Source organism: Oncorhynchus mykiss, chromosome 5 (genome assembly GCF_013265735.2).
Source record: "Oncorhynchus mykiss isolate Arlee chromosome 5, USDA_OmykA_1.1, whole genome shotgun sequence".
Classification (NCBI taxonomy): domain Eukaryota; kingdom Metazoa; phylum Chordata; class Actinopteri; order Salmoniformes; family Salmonidae; genus Oncorhynchus; species Oncorhynchus mykiss.
The window spans coordinates 27,139,086-27,160,813 of record NC_048569.1 but is presented as its reverse complement, the minus strand read 5'-3'; the positions used below and the strand labels follow the sequence as shown (position 1 = coordinate 27,160,813).

At 44.2% G+C, this 21,728-nt stretch overlaps 1 protein-coding gene across 6 annotated transcripts in view; it reads left to right on the top strand.

Annotated features, from left to right (window-relative positions):
* LOC110522882 (splicing factor, suppressor of white-apricot homolog) overlaps positions 1-20,304 on the top strand; it is a 140,998-nt gene extending 120,694 nt beyond the window's left edge. For 5 of the 6 annotated variants that reach the window (XM_036977163.1, XM_036977162.1, XM_036977166.1 and 2 more), the window contains exons 15-18: positions 4,736-4,885; positions 5,097-5,243; positions 8,814-8,886; positions 19,549-20,304. In XM_036977163.1, coding sequence (XP_036833058.1) covers positions 4,736-4,885; positions 5,097-5,243; positions 8,814-8,886; positions 19,549-19,614 — 436 coding nt within the window. In that variant the 3' untranslated portion in view covers positions 19,615-20,304. Of the gene's footprint in view, positions 1-4,735; positions 4,886-5,096; positions 5,244-8,813; positions 8,887-10,983; positions 11,125-19,548 lie in introns of all 6 variants that reach the window. The other variant, XR_005051704.1, reaches the window with a different exon arrangement.
* The last annotated feature ends 1,424 nt before the right edge of the window (positions 20,305-21,728 follow it).

Here is a 21,728-nt window from a genome sequence, read left to right as displayed (position 1 = left end):
CTCTGTTTCCCGATGCCTCCACACACTCTCCAAGTTTTTCATCTCAATTGTTTTCTCCCCCTCCTCACTCTTTTTGGAAATCACGGCCAGTTTGTCATTATCAGCGGGTGGAGTTGCTGTAATTATGCCAGCCTCGTGTCATTCTGACAAGCCTTAATGTAATTTCTCTGAGATTTAATCGTTTCTGCCCGAGGTTTTAAATCACTTACAGTATGTGAATTAAAGGGCTTAGAAGGGGGCCTCTGCTGAGCCTTGTGTCAGAGATTTCACTCCTCTAATGTGCAAGCATGCCAAATTTCATCCCTTAATCTTCTTTTTTTTTCTCCTCGACCGAGAAAGTCAAATAAAATACAGAAATCCTGGTTGCGGGAGAGTGAAATGGATCCCTGATCATGACCAGTCACAGAATCAGTCAGCGTTTTGATTTGTGTTGAGAGGCTGGAAGAGGTTATGAGCTTCGAACCTTTTACAGCGTAAAAAAAATATCAATCCCCAGCATCTTCCTTCCTAATCCTGAGAATGATGTCTTGGGAATGGAGCCTTCCTGCAGGTGGCTAGCTGGCTGCATATATGTTTTGTGTATCCCAAGTAGCACCCTGGGAAAAAGTTGTGCACTGTTTAGGGAATAGGGCCCTGGTCAAAAGTAGTGCACTATATAGGGAATAGGGTGTCCTTTGAGAGGCAGCCTGTCTGTCTGGGTCTCGGGGGTGACAACTGAGTTAAGCTGGCAGCTCACTCTCCTCGTGTCCTTTCTCCCCCTCCTCTCCAGCTCTGTTAGTGACACGCTGAGTGCTGTCAGATACTGAAAGGATTACACACACACGCACGCATGTCTCTGACCCTGTCATAACTGTCCATCACACTCATACAGAGAGAGAGAGGATATTGGTGTCATGCTGCTCGACACCATTAGCCCGTAGCAGTCCAATGGACCTCTCTCTCGCTCTCTCTCTCTCTCCCCCCTTCCTTCCTTGTGGTTAATGAGGACCCTGGCTGTGACACGGGGGGAGTTTCCCCCCTCGTTAACTCGTCAACTGCTCGTCATTAACTGGCCTACTACTTTCCCACCATCTCCCTTTCTCTCTCTCTTCCCCGCCTCCCTCCTACCCCTCCCTCCTCCTCTCTGTCCATCATCTGCATCCTATCTTAGTCTCAAGGTCAACTCTGTCCTGTCAACCCTCTGATATTGTCTGTAGTCATTGACAGGTCTGTCCTGCCCCCATGCTTAGCCCCTGCTCCCTTGCTCCACCTCTGGGGGTTTAATTGGGGCCCTTTGCCCCGGGGGAAGTCTAAGATCATTACTAGTGGAGTGTAGAGGCTCCCGTGGGCCCATGAAGGGCCAGGATGGGGTTAACAACATCCATACAGGACAGATGATAAGGTAGGATATTTGGGGATGGATGGGAAAGAGCAGCCACTACGAGTCCTAAGGATGCGTCCCAAATGACACCCTATTCCCTATAGGCCCTGATCAAAAGTAGTGCACTATAAAGGGTAGTGCCGTTTGGGGTATAGTCTCGATGTGGACAGAACTCATCCAATTTGCTCTTTAAAGTGTCTCTTTGATGGAGGTTTGGAGTCATTGATCATATGCTCTGGTACTCTGCTCAGGCTAAGTGTATGTAGATTTTCCCCTGAATTTTAAATGACCCTCTACCCCTTCCTCTGACAACTTCCTTTTTGCTCACTTTGTGACCTCTTCAGCCCCTATTGCAGAGGATGACCTCTCTGTTTGTGTTTATCCTCGGGCCAAATTGGCTTTCGTCCAGCGGTCCACTGTGTCCCCGGCTGCAAAGTACTTTTTAAACGGCTCCATTAGATCACGTTTTCATCTGTGTGTGGCCAGTTTGTGTGTGTGCATTAAATATGTTTCTCTGTGGCTCAGTGAGAGTGGATCCAGACATGCACATACGCTAGTGCTCTTAAATAAACGCTCATTTGTAGCTGGTTGGTGGGGGGTGGGGGTTGGAGGGGGTTGCCTTTAAATCAGGGGAAATGTGATTGTTTTTGTTATTATTGTGTGAGTCATTTGGTGTGGTTGTTGCTCTTGGCAGTGGGATGTGAAACGGCTGAATCACCATGGTACTGGCGTAATGGCTGTCCTGTATTATAAAGAGGGAGAGAGAGGAGCCTGTGATTTAACCACTCTGTAGACACTCGGGTTGCGCCTCAAATTGCAACCTATTCCTTATATAGTGCAGTACTTTTGACCAGAGCTTTGTGCACTCGATAAGGAATAACAGACCATTTAGAACACAGCCACTGACATTTACATAGTGGCCTCTTGTCCTCCCTTAATATGTCCAATCTAATGGAGAGTGATCTTAACTGGAGCAACAGAGTGTAACAAGTACAATTTAACTTAGTTTTTTAACCAAATCTGTATTTTGGATGTTATAGAAGTTACCGGACACTTTTTTGCGGGTGCGATTTGGTTTTGAGAAACGTAACCCACCAGCGATAGACTTCCTCATGCTCATTCTGCAGTTTCAGGGGCACAGATAAAATATGAACAAACGCTCCAACAACACCCAGCCACTACTTCTCTGCGTAGCCCACGCATGTGCACACAAAAAAAATATCACTTGCGTCCAACAAAATAGAATATTATAACGTTGTGGATGAAGATCAGAATGACACAATGTCGTGTGTACAACGTCTAGAGACCTGCATCGTTGCCGTTTCTAAAAGGATGTATTTGGGTGTTTTTGGAACCTTTGTCAATGCTTTATCTGTGCCCCTGCAACTGCAGAACAAGCTTGTGGAAGTCTATCGATGGTGGGGTACGTTTCTCAAAACCAAGTGAAATCACAGAAAATTGACCGGACACTTCCATAACATGCTATTTACTACCAAAACACAGATGTGGTTAACCCTTTAGACCGGAATAGAATTCCAGAATGCTGCTGTAGATTGTCTTGAAAATGATCAGTAATCTCATTTTGTCACACATTTAAAACAGACAGACATAACTCAAAAACGTAATTTGTAGTTTTAAAGAACACAACCTCAATAGAAATAACACTAATTTTGTCTTCCATTGTCTAAAGACACTATCAAAAAACAATTAACACTCAACACAACAAAAAACCCTAGAATACATTTGACTAAATGATTTACTCAGAATGTACCAAGTATAAAATATTATACTTATAAATATTATTTACATTAAAATAAAAATGTTTTCCAAAATGTGAACAGAGGACTATATTCAGAAAGTATTTCAAAACCCACACAAAGTAGGCTATGTAAAAATCCAAACAGCTATTCAGAAACTATTTCAAAATGTAGATTGAGAGACAAAAAATGTAGAAATAGTAACCTGCATTGACAATAATTCACTGAATGCAACAAGTATTAGAGTCATATAGAGAAGGTACAAACACAACTGTTAGAGACAATTTTCCCATATTTCACACTGCCACTTTAGTGTTTGCATTTAGCCTACAATATCTCATGGTACTGCTGGAAGCACGTCACTTTTCTTGCCTGTGCCTGACAGACTAACTAGTAATAGCAAGCAGCTTGGGTGATTTCCATATGAATTATATCGGTAGAAACAAGACAAAACAACCAACAGCCTAACAAGGCAACTATTTCCATGAGACACAGAGCAATCATTCAAGCTTCACCTCTGATGTGCTTGCCAAGTGATCATGACAGGACTTGCTAATCGGACAGCTATTCCCCAAGTTTCACAGCATCTAACATCGACAACACCAAACATATCTGCTCTTTACTTATTTCACTCACCTCGACATCATCGCTTTTCAAAGTGCAAGGACGTGTCTGAATCCGTATCACCAACCACTATACTATAGATACTATAGATATACTATAGATACAGCCTCTGTCACAGTGAAAACGTGTTCTGCTTCGGCGCCTTCATTTTGACTAATGAAGTTTTTAAAAATCTAATGATATTCTGTTTCCTGTTTCTGGTTGATGATAACAGCTACGTGAATACGACAGCAGGTTGTTTGCAAGTTCACTTTGCGATATAGAAACATATAGTATTGTTTGAAAAACAAGGCCGTTCGCGAGCTATATATATATATATATATATATATATATATATATATATATATATATAATTTTTTTATATATATATATAATTTTTTTATATTTTTTTTTTTTTAAATTTTTTTTAACGCCAGTTGATGGCCGCTATGGGTTCTGAAGAGTAAACAAGTGAAAAGTGGTAAACTCTACTTAATAAGTGGAGAACTGTTTCAAAATATTTTTTTCTTTGCTCTCCATCTCAATATAGTAACTATGAGCACACCCATGAACAGTACTCTGATTGGTAATAATACTGAGAGGTGGGTAGAGCAGTTGAGGTCAGAGTACAGGGCATGGGGGCAGTTAGGTGGCCAGGGAATAGGCTGGGGCGTGGAAGGTCAGCCCCAGAGACCAGCTGCTGGTTAAAGCAGCAGATTGTCAAAAATTGGCAATTTCCCTCCGATTGAGTATTTCACACCCTCCATCTCTCCTCAGTGGTCTCAGTGCTTCACCACTAGAGAAAAGCTAGTTTGGCCTCAGGCACTGGGGAAAATACTGCATATTTCAGTTTATGTTGCTTTGAGTTTTCCTCTCCGTCCTTCCATCTGTGTTCCCTCTTCCCACCTCTCCCTCTTTCTTTCTCTCTCACTCCCCCCCTTCTCTTCTCCCCCCTGTCTCTCTCTCCCTCCTTCCATCTCTGTGTTCATCTCTCATTCCCTGTGTCTGTCTGCAGGTCTCGTTCCAGGTCCCCTGGGAGGAAGAACAGGGGGGACAGCAGGGCTCGCTCGTCTGAGAGGAGGGGTAAGGAGAGGGAGCGCTACGGCCCTGCCGCCTGTCGCCTTGGCAACAACCTCACTCTGGCCAGGAGGCACCCCAGATCCAGGTAGATAGGGCTGGGAACCTTGGAAACAGTCATAAAGGGGGAACAGTGGGACAATGCTGTGAGAGAACTACATTTCTCTATTCAATGTAGCAGTTTGAGCTCCAGCAGCTCAGTGACTGTCTGTTTTGTGTCTCAATCCATTACTTCCAGAAAGGGTTTGGGCAGTTTCACCGTGTCTCTCTCTCTCTATCCCTCTCTCCCTGTGCTCCAGGTCCCCTCATGAGAAGAGGAAGAGTAAGAGTTCTAGGGGCCAGCTCCAGAACAAGGGCTCCTCCTGTTCTCCCTCCACATCCCCCGGCAGAGCCAAGAAGTCCCCAAGCGCTTCCCCTCCCACAAGCCCCACCTCCAGCCTCTCCAGGTAAAGCACCCTACCTCACCTGGCTGTTTATTAGGGCTGTCCCCAACTTTAAAAAATCTTGATCGACCATGGGTCGTCTGTTCTTTCGACCAATCGATTGGTCTACATTTTGAAATATGTATTTTTCCATATATTAACACATCCGATGTGTTTTAATCAAATCAACTACATGACATGACCAAATGTATGTGGACATCTGCTCGTCTAATACCTCATTCCAAAATCATGGGCATTAATATGGAGTTGGTCCTGCCTTTGCTGCTATAATAGCCTCCACTCTTTTGGTAAGAATTTCCACCAGATGTTGGAACATTGCTGCAGGCACTTGCTTCCATTTTGTCACAACAGTAGTAATGATGTCAGGGACTGGTTAGGCCTGGCTCGCAGTCAGCGTTCCAATTCATCTTAAAGGTGTTCAATGGGGTTGAGGTCAGGGCTCTGTGCAGGCCAGTCAAGTTCTTCCACACCGATCTCGACAAACCATTTCTGTATGGACCTCGCTTTGTGCACAGGGGCATTGTCATGCTGAAACAGGAAAGAGCCTTCCCCAAACTGTTGCCACAAAGTTGGAAGCACAGAATTGTCTAGAATGTCATTGTATGCTGTAGCATTGAGATTTCCCTTCACTGGAACTAAGGGGCCTAGCCTAAACCATGAAAAACAGCCCCAGACCATTATTCCTCCTCCACCAAACTTTACAGTTGACACTATGCATTGGGGCAGGTAGCATTCTCCTGGCATCTGCCAAACCCAGATTTGTCCGTCGGACTGCCAGATGGTGACGCGTGATTCATCACTCCAGAGAACACATTGTCCACATACTTTTGTATATTGTGTATATTCACTGAGCTTGTCTGATGCTTTAAGCACACTGTTTGATTAAATAATTAAGACACACAAATGACTAGTGGGAGTCCAACCAGCTATTGATTTGATTGTGCAAGTTCCGGGATCAGACTTGCTGTGTTTAAAAAAATAAAAGACAGCAAGTGACTGACTAGCACCCATTGTGTCTCTCTCCTCCCTGCTACGGCACCACCACAGAACATCAAAGTGTGAATCTGCAACATAATTATAGCCATTTCTGACTGAAAAGTTCTGTTACTGAAATCCCTCATTTGTTTAGGGGAAACGTTCCCTCAACCCTTGCTCTCTTTACGTGACACATGTATGCATCACATGCACGTGACCTATTCGCACGGGACTAGTACTACTAGACAGCGTTGGCTATGTAATTATTACTCCAAAATATATATTAGCAATCTGAGGTATGTCGTAATTTCCTCCCAGCCTTCAGATGTGAGATAAACCACATCAAGTGTAACTGGACTGTTTAAGTCTATGGATGAAAAGGTAAACTTATCATTTCCAAACATTTAGGTCAGTTGTATGCAGCTTTGTGGTCTATTAACTGAAAGGGTTGCATTAAATGGGCTCTATTTTTTGCTGAAGCATTTGGCAATATTCAATTAATATGCAATAAACATACAGTACCAGTCAAAAGTTTGGACACACCAACTCATTCAACGGTTTTCCTTTATTTTTACTATTTTCTACATTGTAGAATAGTAGTGAAGACGTCAAAACTGTGAAATAACACAAATGGAATCATGTTGTAACCAAAAAAGTGTTAAACAAATCCAAATAGATTTTATATTTCAGATTTTTCAAAGTAGCCACACTTTGCCTTAATGACAGCTTTGCACACTCTTGGCATTCTCTCAACCAGCTTCATGAGGAATGCTTTTCCAACAGTCTTGAAGGAGTTCCCACATATGCTGAGCACTTGTTGGCTGCTTTTCCTTCACTCTGTGGTCCAACTCATCCCAAACCATTTTAATTGGGTTGAGGTCGGGTGATTGAGGAGACCAGGTCAACTGATGCAGCAGCATCATTCTCCCTCTTGGTCAAATAGCCCTTACGCAGCCTGGTGGTGTGTTTTGGGTCATTGTCCTGTTGAAAAACAAATGATAGTCCCACATAGTCCCGCAAACCAGATGGGATGGCATATCGCTGCAGAATTCTGTGGTAGCCATGCTGGTTAAGTGTGCCTTGAATTCTAAATAAATCACAGACCGTGTCAACAGCAAAGCACCATCACACCACCTCATCTGTGCCTCATGGTGGGAACCACATGATAATCTGTGTACCTACTCTGCTTCTCACAAAGACACAGCAGTTGGATCCAAAAATCTCAAATTTGGACTCATCAGACCAAAGGACAGATTTCCACCAGTCTAATGCCCATTGCTGATGTTTCTTGACCCAAGCAAGTCTCTTCTTATTATTGGTGTCCTTTAGTAGTGGTTTATTTGCAGAAATTCGACCACGAAGGCCTGATTCACGTAGTCTTCTCTGAACAGTTGATGTTGAGATGTGTATTTTACTTGAACTCTGTGAAACATTGATTTGGTCTGAAATCTGAGGTGCAGTTAACTATAATGAACTTGTCCTCTGCAGCAGAGGTAACTCAGGGTCTTCTTTTCCTGTGGCGTTTCTCATAAGAGCCAGTTTCATCATAGCGCTTGATGGTTTTTGCGACTGCACTTGAAGAAACTTTGAAAGTTCTTGACATTTTCTGGATTGACTGGCCTTCATGTCTTAAAGTAATGATGGCCTGTCATTTCTCTCTGCTCATTTGAGCTGTTTTTGCCATATTATGGACTTAGTCTTTTACCAAATAGGGCTATCTTCTGTATACCACCCCTACCTTTTCACAACCACAACTGATTGGCTCAAACACATTAAGAAGGAAAGAAATTCTACAGATTGACTTTTCACAAGGCACACCTGTTAATTCAAATGCATTCCAGGTGACTACCTCATGAAGCTGGTTGAGAAAACGCCAAGAGTGCCTTTTTTTTTTTTTTTTTTTACTTTTTTGCTTACTACATGATTCCATATGTGTTATTTCAGAATGTTGATCACTTCACTATTGTTCTACAATGTAAAAAATAATGAAAAACCCTGGAATGAGTTGGTGTCCAAACCTTTGGCTGGTACGATATATATTTGGTACTGCTCGACAAAAAAATAATCTTGGTCGACCAACAGCCTATCAACCAAACAATCAACCAGTTGAATAAATGGGGTCAGCCCTATATCCATTATCTTGTCTACACACTTTTTATCTGATTTTATTAATTTACATTTACACTGAAAACGTTTTACATAAAACATAGAAAAACACAAATGCAAGTGAAATGCTCTCACTGCGGAGCCCTGACCACCTGCCAACATGGCTGGTGAAATAGACATCTTATTCACCATTGCCAAAATGTACCCACAGGTGACAGGTGTTAACATGAGGCCCTGTCTCCATCCCTCCCAGCCACTAAACTCCCTCTCACTTTATTCTCGCTCTCTTTTCTCTCTATCTCCCTCTCTCTCTATTAACCCTTCTAACTCTTTTTCTCTCCCCCTCTCTCTCCCCCCACCCCCTGTCTCCCTCCGTCTGTCTCCCCCCTCTCTCCCTGTCTGTCTCTCCCCCCTCCCTCCCCGTCTGTCTCCTCGTCTGTCTGTCTCTCTCTCTCTACCTGTGTCTCTCTCGCTCTCTCCCTCTCTCTTTAGGGACGGCTCACAGGAGAAAGATAACCAAGTTCCCTCAGCCAATGTCTCCTCCATGCAGTCCAAAATCACTCAGGTACCTCTTCTTCACTGTCTCACTGTACAGTGCCTTCGGAAAGTATTCAGACCCCTTGACTTTTTCCACATTTTGTTATGTTACAGCCTTAATCTAAAAATGTATTACTTTTTTTTTTTTCCTCGGCAATCTACACATAATACCCCATAAAGACAAAGCTAAAACAGGTTTGTAGAAACATAGGCAAATGTATTAAAAATAAAACAAAGAAATACCTTAATTACGTAAGTATTGATTGGACATGATTTGGAAAGGCACACACGTGTCTATATAAGGTCCCACAGTTGACAGTGCATGTCAGAGCAAAACCCAAGCCATGAGGTCGAAAGAATTGTCTGTAGAGCTCCGAGACAGGATTGTGTCGAGGCACAGATCTGGGGAAGGGTGTCAAAAAATGTCTGCAGCATTGAAGGTCCCCAAGAAAGATTCTCTAGTCTGATGAAACCAGGATTGAACTTTTTGGCCTGAATGCCAAGCGTCACATCTGGAGGAAACCTGACACCATCCCTACAGTGAAGCATGGTGGTGCCAGCATCATGCTCTGGGGATGTTTTTCAGTGGCAGGGACTGGGAGACTAGTCCGGATCGAGGCAAAGATGAACGGAGCAAAGTACAGAGAGATCCTTGATGAAGGTTCACCTTCCAACAGGACAATGACCCTAAGCACACAGCCAAGACAAGTCTCAATGTCATTGAGTGGCCCACCTAGATCCCAGACTTGAACCCAATCGAACATCTCTGAAGAGACCTAGAAATAGCTGTGTGGCAATGCTCTCCATCCAATCTGACAGAGCTTGAGATGATCTTCAGAGAAGAATGGGAGAAACTCCCCAAATACAGGTGTGCCAAGCTTGTAATGTCATGCCCAAGAAGACTCGATGCTGTCAAAGGTGCTTCAGCAAAGTACTGAGTAAAGGGTCTGAATACTTATGTTAATGTGATATTTCAGGTGGGGGGGTTTCTTTGTCATTATGGGGAATTGTGTGTAGATTGATGAGGGGAAAAACTATTTAATCAGTTTTAAAATAAGGCTGTAACCTAACAAAATGTGGAAAAAGTTAAGGGGTCTGAATACTTTCCGAATGCACTGTATGTATATTAACATGGGCCCATATTCACAAAGTATGACAGAGTATGAGTTCTGATCTAGGATGAGGACTCCCCTGTCCATATAATATTATATGCTACCTGTCCCAGACCTGCTGTTTTCAACTCTAGAGACAGCCGGAGCGGTAGAGATACTCTTAATGATCGGCTATGAAAAGCCAACTGACATTTACTCCTGAGGTGCTGACCTGTTGCACCCTCGACAACTACTGTGATTATTATTATTTGACCATGCTGGTCATTTATGAACATTTGAACATCTTGACCATGTTCTGTTATAATCTCCACCCGGCACAGCCAGAAAAGGACTGGCCACCCCTCATAGCCTGGTTCCTCTCTAGGGTTCTTCCTAGGTTTTGTCCTTTCTAGGGAGTTTTTCCTAGCCACCGTGCTTCTACACCTGCATTGCTTACTGTTTGGGGTTTTAGGCTGGGTTTCTGTACAGCACTTTGAGATATCAGCTGATGTAAGAAGGGCTATATAAATAAATTTGATTTGATATTCATTAGGATCTTAAAGGTAGAACTGATCCTAGATCAGCATTCCTATTCTGAGACACTTTGTGAATACAGGCCCAGATGTCCTTGCATGTATTCCATAAAGCACATTACAGTAGGGTGTTGTACAGGTACTCCATATCTCTCATTATGACATGTGCACAAAGCACAGCAGTTCAGAATCAGCTCATTGTTAGCTGGGATGTACACAGGGACTGTGGTTCCAAGGATAGTCGGCCCTTGTGGCAGCAGCATTATACAGAACACACAGCTCAGAGATTTCAGTACACTGATCCCAGCACAGATTACATCATTTCTATCTTCAATCTCTGTGGGCTCAGAGCAGCTGATCTCTGAACTCAGGTCAGATTTTACATTTAACATTCCTCCTCTGTGTTCAGTAATGTGCACATAGGCGTTTTATTTGTTGTGTTTATTTCCCTGTTCTGGTGTTTCTGGCTCTCTCATCTCTCTCGTGACTTTATGTGCGCAGCAGCAGCTGACAGCTGAGGAGAGCTAGTTTACATTACAGAGGCTTTCATCTCCAGAAGAGAGAAAAAGAGGATCAACTCTTCCCCGAAAGTCCTGACTTTAACATATTACGCAATCACCCCCTCTACTAGTCACTCCTCTGGTAAGCTGTTGGGTTGGAGAGAGAGAGGTTCTCGTCTAGGGTAGGATCACACTGCCTGTTCACCAACAGGGCTATGAGTCAGGAATAGGGAGGTTGTTATATGAGATCTATGAGGGAAGCCATAATGTAAAGTAGACCATTAGAGAGAGAGATTGGAGTTGTAAAACCATACGTTTGAAATAACTTAAAAGCTTAAATCACAGCTGGGGGTTTACACCCAATGCGTTTCAACTTAATGTTAAAAACGCTGCTTCCTCAGGCGGCATCTTTTAACTACCTCAAACCTGTTGTAAATTCATATGTAATCTTTCCGTTTGCTCTATGGTTTATTTGATGTCTTACTTTCAGGCTTTGATAGCATTCATTCTCCAATTACTCGAATGTCTTTCTTGGCATATATCACAAAGCCATACCTTAACAGGGCACCTTTAGAAGCCCCTGTCCTCTCTCCATTTGATGTTCTGTATCTGTCCTGAGTCTGATAAAGAGCCCCATCTGCTAGCCCTCTGACTACAACCAGACCCCTTTATGAAGCCAGCCAGTTGGCCCAGGATGAGCCCCTTCATAGGGGTTCAGAGAGAGAAGAGGAGAGACTTACCTGGAACAGACTTGGGCTGAGGCAGAGAGGCCTGTGTAGTATGGAAACCAGCCCACCGTCAAAGATCAAGACATTCACAGATAGAGCAAGCCGTAGGGAGAGAGAATGGGGTAGGTTGTAGAAAGAGAAGGCGGGAATGGGGGGGGGGGGGGGTTCAGAAAAGGGAGAATGAGAGATTGGCTTAGGTCATATGAATAGAGTGTGATTTAGGGAAAGAGGGGGTCAGGGAAAGAGGTGAGGAAGGGGGAAAGGAGGGCATGAGAGAGAGTGATTGAATCCTTCACCCGGCCCTGCTCTGTACAGGCCATGAGTGTGTCACAAATGTCTATGGGTTCTGGTCAAAAGTAGTGTACTTTCTACAAAATAGGGTGCCATTTGAGACTCAACCCATGAGGAAGATCCAAGGTATACACCCAGCCATCTCTGAATGAATAGACCATTACCCCGCTATGCAGATGTTCTGATTCAGACATACAGTATATAGTCCCTGGCCACTTAATGAACTTTAAAGCCAGCCCCATCAGCGTAAAGATTTGATTCATGATGATGCACTCAGAGAAATCTAATGCACTTTTTTCATTAGAATTAGCATTTTGGCCTGAGTTTTGAGCTTTGTTTTTCCTTCATTACGGGGGCTGGCTGACAGATGACGAATGGCTGGGGGTTGGGTTGTGTTTTTAGGGGAGAGAGGGAGAGGGCACGGACCGTTCCCTGTTCCCTCACTGGCAGGGTATTATTCTGGTCTGCAGTCAGGAGTTTGAGCTGCAAAGAGGGTTTTGTTGGAGCATCACGCACAGGGAGACTGGTAGAGAAGACAGACCGACCGACAGACGAACACTAACAGTGATGGACTGACTGACAGAGCTGGACAGACACACAGAATTAGAGGAGTCTAACATACAGACCTGTAGAGATGGACAGACAGACAGAATTAGAGGAGACTAACATACAGACCTGTAGAGATGGACAGACAGACAGAATTAGAGGATACTAACATACAGACCTGTAGAGATGGACAGACAGACAGAATTAGAGGATACTAACATACAGACCTGTAGAGATGGACAGACAGACAGAATTAGAGGATACTAACATACAGACCTTTAGAGATGTACAGACAGACAGAATTAGAGGATACTAACATACAGACCTGTAGAGATGTACAGACAGACAGAATGTGACATGGATCGAGGATAGAACCTTTACATGTGCGATTCAATGGAGTGGCCTTGGTAAAGAATCGAAACTGAAGACACTGTCAGCATCCTTTCTACTCTTCCTCTTTTTCTTTCCCATGGCTCTAAAATCCAGGCCACTCATCCTCCTCTCATCCTGGATACTGTATTGTGACCTCTTGTTTTCTGCCCCCCCACATCTCCTCATCCTCTTGCCAGTCTCCTCCAGGGGCTTGCCTCATCCACCTTCTCTCCTACTGCTCTCCTTTCCCCCTCTCACTCACTCACTCATCCCCAGGCTCATTATGAACTTTCCTCCTCTCACTCACTCATCCCCAGACTCACCATGAACACTCCTCCTCTCACTCACTCATCCCCAGGCTCATGATGAACTTTCATCCTCTCACTCACTCATCCCCAGGCTCATGATGAACTTTCCTCCTCTCGCTCACTCATCCCCAGGCTCATGATGAACTTTCCTCCTCTCGCTCACTCATCCCCAGGCTCATGATGAACTTTCCTCCTCTCACTCACTCATCCCCAGGCTCATGATGAACTTTCCTCCTCTCGCTCACTCATCCCCAGGCTCATGATGAACTTTCCTCCTCTCGCTCACTCATCCCCAGGCTCATGATGAACTTTCCTCCTCTCACTCACTCATCACCAGGCTCATGATGAACTTTCCTCCTCTCACTCACTCATCCCCAGGCTCATGATGAACTTTCCTCCTCTCTCTCACTCATCCCCAGACTCACCATGAACACTCCTCCTCTCTCACTCATCCCCAGGCTCATGATCAACTTTCCTCCTCTCTCACTCATCCCCAGGCTCATGATCAACTTTCCTCCTCTCTCACTCATCCCCAGGCTCATGATCAACTTTCCTCCTCTCTCACTCATCCCCAGGCTCATGATGAACTTTCCTCTCTCTCACTCATCCCCAGGCTCATGATGAACTTTCCTCCTCTCTCTCACTCATCCCCAGACTCATGATGAACTTTCCTCCTCTCTCTCGCTCACTCATCCCCAGGCTCATGATCAACTTTCCTCCTCTCACTCACTCATCCCCAGGCTCATGATGAACTTTCCTCCTCTCTCTCACTCATTCTGCTTATGGAGCGTGTTCATTCATTCTCCCTGCTCTCATAAATGAATGAAATCAAATCACGTGCGCCGAATACAACAGTGAAATGCTTACTTACAGGCTCTAACCAATAGTGCAAAAAGTATTAGGTGAACAATAGGTAGGTAAAGAAATAAAACAGTAAAAAGACAGTCTATATACAGTAGCGATGCTATTAAAGTAGTGAGGATACATACAGACACCAGGTAGTCAGGTTGATTGAGGTCGTATGTACATGTAGATACAGTGGGGCAAAAAAAGTATTTAGTCAGCCACCAATTGTGCAAGTTCTCCCACTTAAAAAGATGAGAGGCCTGTAATTTTCATCATAGGTACATCTCAATACTTTGTTATATACCCTGTGTTGGCAATGACAGAGGTCAAACGTTTTCTGTAAGTCTTAACAAGGTTTTCACACACTATTACTGGTATTTTGGCCCATTCCTCCATGCAGATCTCCTCTAGAGCAGTGATGTTTTGGGGCTGTTGCTGGGCAACACGGACTTTCAACTCCCTCCAAAGATTTTCTATGGGGTTGAGATCTGGAGACTGGCTAGGCCACTCCAGGACCTTGAAATGCTTCTTACGAAGCCACTCCTTCGTTGCCCGGGCAGTGTGTTTGGGATCATTGTCATGCTGAAAGACCCAGACACGTTTCATCTTCAATGCCCTTGCTGATGGAAGGAGGTTTTCACTCAAAATCTTACAATACATGGTCCCATTCATTCTTTCCTTTACACGAATCAGTCATCCTGGTCCCTTTGCAGAAAAACAGCCCCAAAGCATGATGTTTCCACCCCCATGCTTCACAGTGGGTATGGTGTTCTTTGGATGCAACTCAGCATTCTTTGTCCTCCAAACACGACGAGTTGAGTTTTTACCAAAAAGTTATATTTTGGTTTCATCTGACCATATGACATTCTCCCAATCTTCTTCTGGATCATCCAAATGCTCTCTAGCAAACTTCAGACGGGCCTGGACATGTACTAGCTTAAGCAGGGGGACACGTCTGGCACTGCAGGATTTGAGTCCCTGGCGGCGTAATGTGTTACTGATGGTAGGCTTTGTTACTTTGGTCCCAGCTCTCTGCAGGTCATTCACTAGGTCCCCCCGTGTGGTTCTGGGATTTTTGCTCACCGTTCTTGTGATCATTTTGACCCCACGGGGTGAGATCTTGCGTGGAGCCCCAGATCGAGGGAGATTATCAGTGGTCTTGTATGTCTTCCATTTCCTAATAATTGCTCCCACAGTTGATTTCTTCAAACCAAGCTGCTTACCTATTGCAGATTCAGTCATCAGTGTCCTTTGACAGCTCTTTGGTCTTGGCCATAGTGGAGTTTGGAGTGTGACTGTTTGAGGTTGTGGACAGGTGTCTTTTATACTGATAACAAGTTCAAACAAGTGCCATTAATACAGGTAACGAGTGGAGGACAGAGGAGCCTCTTAAAGAAGTTGTTACAGGTCTGTGAGAGCCAGAAATCTTGCTTGTTTGTAGGTGACCAAATACTTATTTTCCACCATAATTTGCAAATAAATTAATAAAAATTTGATTTTCTGGATTTTTTTTTCTCATTTTGTCTGTCATAGTTGAAGTGTACGATGTATGATGAAAATTACAGGCCTCATCTTTTTAAGTGGGAGAACTTGCACAATTGGTGGCTGACTAAATACTTTTTTGCCCCACTGTATGGTTAAAGTGACTATGCATATATGTTGAACAGAGAGTAGCAGTAGAGTAAAAGAGGGGTTGGTGGGTGGGACATAATGCAGATAGCCCCTGTTAGCCAGTGTGCAGGAGCACTGGTTGGTCGGCCCAATTGAGGTAGTATGTACATGAATGTATAGTTCAAGTGAATATGCATAAATGATAAACAGAGTAGCAGCAGCGTAAAAAGAGGGGTTGGGGGTGGCACACAATGCAAATAGTCCGGGTAGCCATTTGATTACCTGTTCAGGAGTCTTATGGCTTGGGGGTAAAAACTGTTGAGAAGCCTTTTTTTCCTCGACTTGGCACTCCGGTTCCACTTGCCACATGTTTTGTTACAACAGGTGTAGACTAACAGTGAAATGCTTATTTACGGGTCCTTCCCAACAATGCAGAGAGAAAGAAAATAGAGAAATAATAGAAAAATAATAACACAATAATAAATACACAATGAGTAACGATAACTTGGCTCTATACACGGAGTACCAGTACCGAGTCGATGTGCCGTGGTACGAGGAGGTAGATATGTACATATAGGTAGGGATAAAGTGACTTGGCAACAGGATAGATGATAAACAGTAGCAGCAGCTTATGTGAATCAACAGAGTTGGTGCAAAGAGGGTCAGTGCAGTTATTCCGGGTAGCTATTGGTTAACTATTTAGCAGTCTTATGGCTTGGGGAGGATGACAATGCTTACAAATATTTAGAATGAATTTGTTTGGACGTTAGAAGCATTTTCTGTCACGCTCAAGTACAGTACATGTCACGCTCCCTCTCCACCTTTACACGTTCCCTCACACACACTCTCTGAGTCATACGCCTGTCTTTGACACTTTCCTGCTTTCTCAATCACACTCACACATATAGTACTTAAAACACCCCCTCCCCCTCTTTCATCAATTTCTCACCTGAATAAAGCAGCATCTGTGGAGGCTTCAGTACCAGCCTTGTTTAAAGCCCACGTCTCACATCATCTACTCAAACATTACCTCCATTATCCATACCGCCATCTTGTTATACCTTTTGCCTCAATTTGCTGTGGTGATCCTGCTCCTCCTTCCTGCTGTTTTTACGACCGCGTGGAGGTCACTGTGGTCAGGCTGTACTCTCTTCAAGGACTCTGATCACCACCACTGCTTTCACTCACATTTATCCCTCACTGTGTGTCTCTGTTGGTCTCTGTGTTTGTGTGTGCATGCGTATTCGCCTTTGTTCTCTGTACGTGTGTGTGTGCTCTTGCTTGCTCACTCATGATGGAGGAGAAGGAAGAGAACAGCGGGAGAGGAGAAGGAAGAGTAGTGATATGCAATAACTCCCCACGTCAGACCTGAGCAAGGAGAAACTTGTATGACAAGCGGCTTATTCAGCGGCTCACGCTGAAAGATTTCATATGTCTCCTACTTGGTGTATAATCTCCAGGTTGGACTGTGTTCAGATTGGGACTGCTTGCCTAACTAGGAGTGGATCTGATGGCCTTCTATTGCAGGGAGGTGTCCTATAGCTGTCCTATAAGCTGTCCTATAGCCTACTGTCATAAATAGCCAGGAATATATTAAGCTGTCCTGGTTGAAAGATAACCCAGGGAGGGAGGAAGATTTGTATTTGTGTTGAATTGTGATGGTGGAGAGGCTCTCTGAGAGAGTAGACAGAATATAGGACTGTAGGTTTCTTAACCATGCCATATTTCCTATTTTCCTCATTATTGGTATTTTATATGGCACACTCACTCACTGTCCTCTTTCTCCCTCTGTGTCGGTTTCCATCTTTCCTCTCATCTCTCTCTCTCAATCTCCCCCTCTTCCCTTCTCTCTAACCCTCTCTCTTCCCCTCTCTCCCCTTCTTTCTACCCCTTTCTCTTCCCTTCTCTCTACCCCTCTCTTCCCTTCTCTCTACCCCTCTCTCTACCCCTCTCTTCCTTTCTCTCTAACCTTCTCTCTTCCCTTCTTTCTACTCCTTTCTCTTCCCTTCTTTCTACCCCTCTCTTCCCTTCTCTCTTCCCTTCTTTCTACCCCTTTCTCTACCCTTCTCTCTACCCCTTTCTCTACCCTTCTCTCTACCTTTCTCTCTACCCTTCTCTCTACCCCTTTCTCTTCCCTTCTCTCTTCCCTTCTTTCTACCCTTCTTTCTACCCCTTTCTCTACCCTTCTCTCTACCCTTCTCTCTTCCCTTCTCTCTACCCCTCTCTCTACCCCTCTCTCTTCCTTTCTCTCTAACCTTCTCTCTTCCCTTCTTTCTACTCCTTTCTCTTCCCTTCTTTCTACCCTTCTCTCTTCCCTTCTTTCTACCCTTCTCTCTTCCCTTCTTTCTACCCTTCTCTCTTCCCTTCTTTCTACCCTTCTCTCTACCCCTTTCTCTTCCCTTCTTTCTACCCCTTTCTCTTCCCTTCTTTCTACTCCTTTCTCTTCCCTTCTTTCTACCCCTCTCTTCCCTTCTCTCTACCTTTCTCTCTACCCTTCTCTCTACCCCTTTCTCTTCCCTTCTCTCTTCCCTTCTTTCTACCCTTCTTTCTACCCCTTTCTCTACCCTTCTCTCTACCCTTCTCTCTTCCCTTCTCTCTTCCCTCCTCTCTACCCTTCTCTCTTCCCTTCTTTCTCTTCCCTTCTCTCTACCCTTCTCTCTTCCCTTCTTTCTACCCTTCTCTCTTCCCTTCTCTCTACCCTTCTCTCTTCCCTTCTCTCTACCCTTCTCTCTACCCTTCTCTCTTCCCTTCTTTCTACCCTTCTCTCTACCCTTCTCTCTTCCCTTCTCTCTACCCCTCTCTCTACCCCTCTCTCTTCCTTTCTCTCTAACCTTCTCTCTTCCCTTCTTTCTACTCCTTTCTCTTCCCTTCTTTCTACCCTTCTCTCTTCCCTTCTTTCTACCCTTCTCTCTTCCCTTCTTTCTACCCTTCTCTCTTCCCTTCTTTCTACCCTTCTCTCTACCCCTTTCTCTTCCCTTCTTTCTACCCCTTTCTCTTCCCTTCTCTCTACCCTTCTCTTCCCTTCTTTCTACCCCTTTCTCTTCCCTCCTCTCTACCCTTCTCTCTTCCCTTCTTTCTACCCCTTTCTCTACCCTTCTCTCTACCCCTCTCTTCCCTTCTTTCTACCCCTCTCTCTTCCCCTTCTCTCTTCCCTTCTATCTACCCCTCTCTTCCCTTCTATCTACCCCTCTCTTCCCTTCTTTCTACCCCTCTCTTCCCTTCTTTCTACCCCTCTCTTCCCTTCTTTCTACCCCTCTCTTCCCTTCTTTCTACCCCTTTCTCTTCCCTTCTCTCTACCCTTCGCTTCCCTTCTTTCTACCCCTTTCTCTTCCCTTCTTTCTACCCCTTTCTCTTCCCTTCTATCTTCCCTTATTTCTACCCCTTTCTCTTCCCTCCTCTCTACCCTTCTCTCTTCCCTTCTTTCTACCCCTTTCTCTACCCTTCTCTCTACCCCTCTCTCTTCCCTTCTTTCTACCCCTCTCTCTTCCCTTCTCTCTACCCCTTTCTCTTCCCTTCTCTCTACCCCTCTTCCCTTCTTTCTACCCCTTTCTCTTCCCTTCTTTCTACCCCTCTCTCTTCCCTTCTTTCTACCCCTTTCTCTTCCCTTCTCTCTACCCCTCTTCCCTTCTTTCTACCCCTCTTCCCTTCTTTCTACCCCTCTTCCCTTCTTTCTACCCCTTTCTCTTCCCTTCTTTCTACCCCTTTCTCTTCCCTTCTTTCTACCCCTTTCTCTTCCCTTCTTTCTACCCCTCTCTTCCCTTCTTTCTACCCCTCTCTTCCCTTCTTTCTACCTTTCTCTTCCCTTCTTTCTACCCCTTTCTCTTCCCTTCTTTCTACCCCTCTCTCTCCCTTTCTCCTTCTCAGGATCTGATGGCCAAAGTACGTGCCATGCTGGCTGCCCCTAAGCCCTTCCAGCCCAACACTTCCTGAAGAGGCGTAGCTTTATAGCAGCTGATTGGGAAAAGGGTGGAGCTTCACCATGTCTGCCTCTCTATGACGACAGCCTCCAGCGACAGGCCCTTGGCCAAGCAGCCTGGAACTGTTTAGCATTCATATTCCTCTGTCTGACTTTTATTTGATCTACTTTGATACTTAACTGGGTGAGCGTATCTACAGTATATTTCGAATGGCAGTAGATGTGAAGCGAGCAGAGTAGATTAGCTCGTAAATCAACTACGTGGGACTTTTCTACATGTCAAGAGAGAGCCTGCATCACAGCAATGGTCACGCAGCAGCCTGCTAAAGTTTGGATGCCCCTGTTCCCAACATCAGTTTTCAGCACGAATAAGACAACAGAGCTTCAAAGTGCAGAAATAATTAATAAAGTAAATTGCATCTTTCAAAAAACGAATTGTATGTTCTCCAAATTGATGACGGAGAGCTTAGCAGTGTAATTGTGCAGCTGCCAGAGCGCCTGAATGCTATCCTTCTGTGAAGGACCTTTCCATCTCCCTATGTCTCTCTTTTGCCAGGTCAGTTTTAAACTGGGGCCTCGTTTTCCAGTCTGTTGTCAATCAGTTCCAGTGTGTGGCCTTCAATTTTTGTTTCTACGTTTGTACATGGCTGATTGTGGAGCTGCTTTCTTAACACAAACTGTCAATAAAGTTTGAATGATGATTTAGCAAAGTGTTAAGGTGTTCTCAGTCAGTGGAATCTCTCTGGTACATAAAGGTCAGGGTGTCACATTTCCTATGAATTTAATTCAATTAACCTCAACAGTTATTTATTGTTTGGAAATGAATGAGCAAGTATTGACATCGCAGAAATAGATTAAGTAGAGATACACAAATACATGTTCCCTCTTTTAAGGACAAAGCAGCAGTTACCAGGGCTGGTGTGAGTAAATCATGAGGGAGCGGTCTCCTCACACAACCTGTCCACAAAACACAGGGACATGCCTTTCTCTCACACACAAACACAAAGGTGTCTGAGCAGGTTTCTAGGTCCACCCCAGGGATGAGGGAACATATCTGAGTGTCCCAGTAGGACACAGGGAGCTGGGGCCCCTAGCATCCGTGTATCTTTCATGCTCTACTATCATCATCATCCCACTGAGGCCATGGCCCAGCCTCACACACACAGCAGCCACACTAACTATACACACTATGTTCATCCACTGTGTCACTGTATTAATCCACTCTGTCACTATTTTAATCCACTGTGTCACTGTATTCATCCACTCTGTCACTGTATTCATCCACTCTGTCACTGTATTCATCCACTGTGTCACTGTATTCATCCACTGTGTCACTGTATTCATCCACTCTGTCACTTTTGTTCTCAGTCCTTGAAATTGCACATTCCTCACTTTTTTGGTTTTCCTTGGTGTCGTGGTCTGAATCGAGTGAAAAATAATGCAGACCTTCTGCAAAATGCTTAAGCAGTATAATACTACTGGAAGCAAACTATTTTTTGCAGCTGGTCTGCTTTTCTCACAGCACAATGGTGCTGTGTACTGAAAGGTTTGTATAGATAATTTGCCTTTTCAATGCACAGCTAATTATTCATATCAATCTGTTTTCTGTACTCTACCAACTGTACCAACTAATGCATAATGGTCTAATTGCAGCAGTTAAGAGGTCTCTGCCAAATGGTGTGTTTTCCATCATGGAAATATACCTTGTAAAATAAGTGAGAATTTGCCTATGATTGCATTAATCACTGAAATAAAGGTGTACTATACAAGTGGAGGCTCCTCAAAGGAGAAAGGGAAGGACCATCCTCAGTAAATTTCATAAAAATATAGATTGTAAAACATTTTAAAATGTTATCCTTTTTAGATAAAACTATACTAAATATAATCACGTCACCAAATAAGTTATTAAAATATTATTTTGCAATGAAGGTCTACAGTAGCCTCGGCAGCACTCTGAAGGGTAGCACCATGGTGCAGCTGGAGGACAACTAACTTCTGTCCTCCTCTGGGTACATTGACTTCAATACAAAACCTAGGAGGCTGATGGTTCTCACCCCCTTCCATGGACTTACACCGTAATTTTGACAACTTCCGGAGGACGTCCTCCAACCTATCATAGCACTTGCAG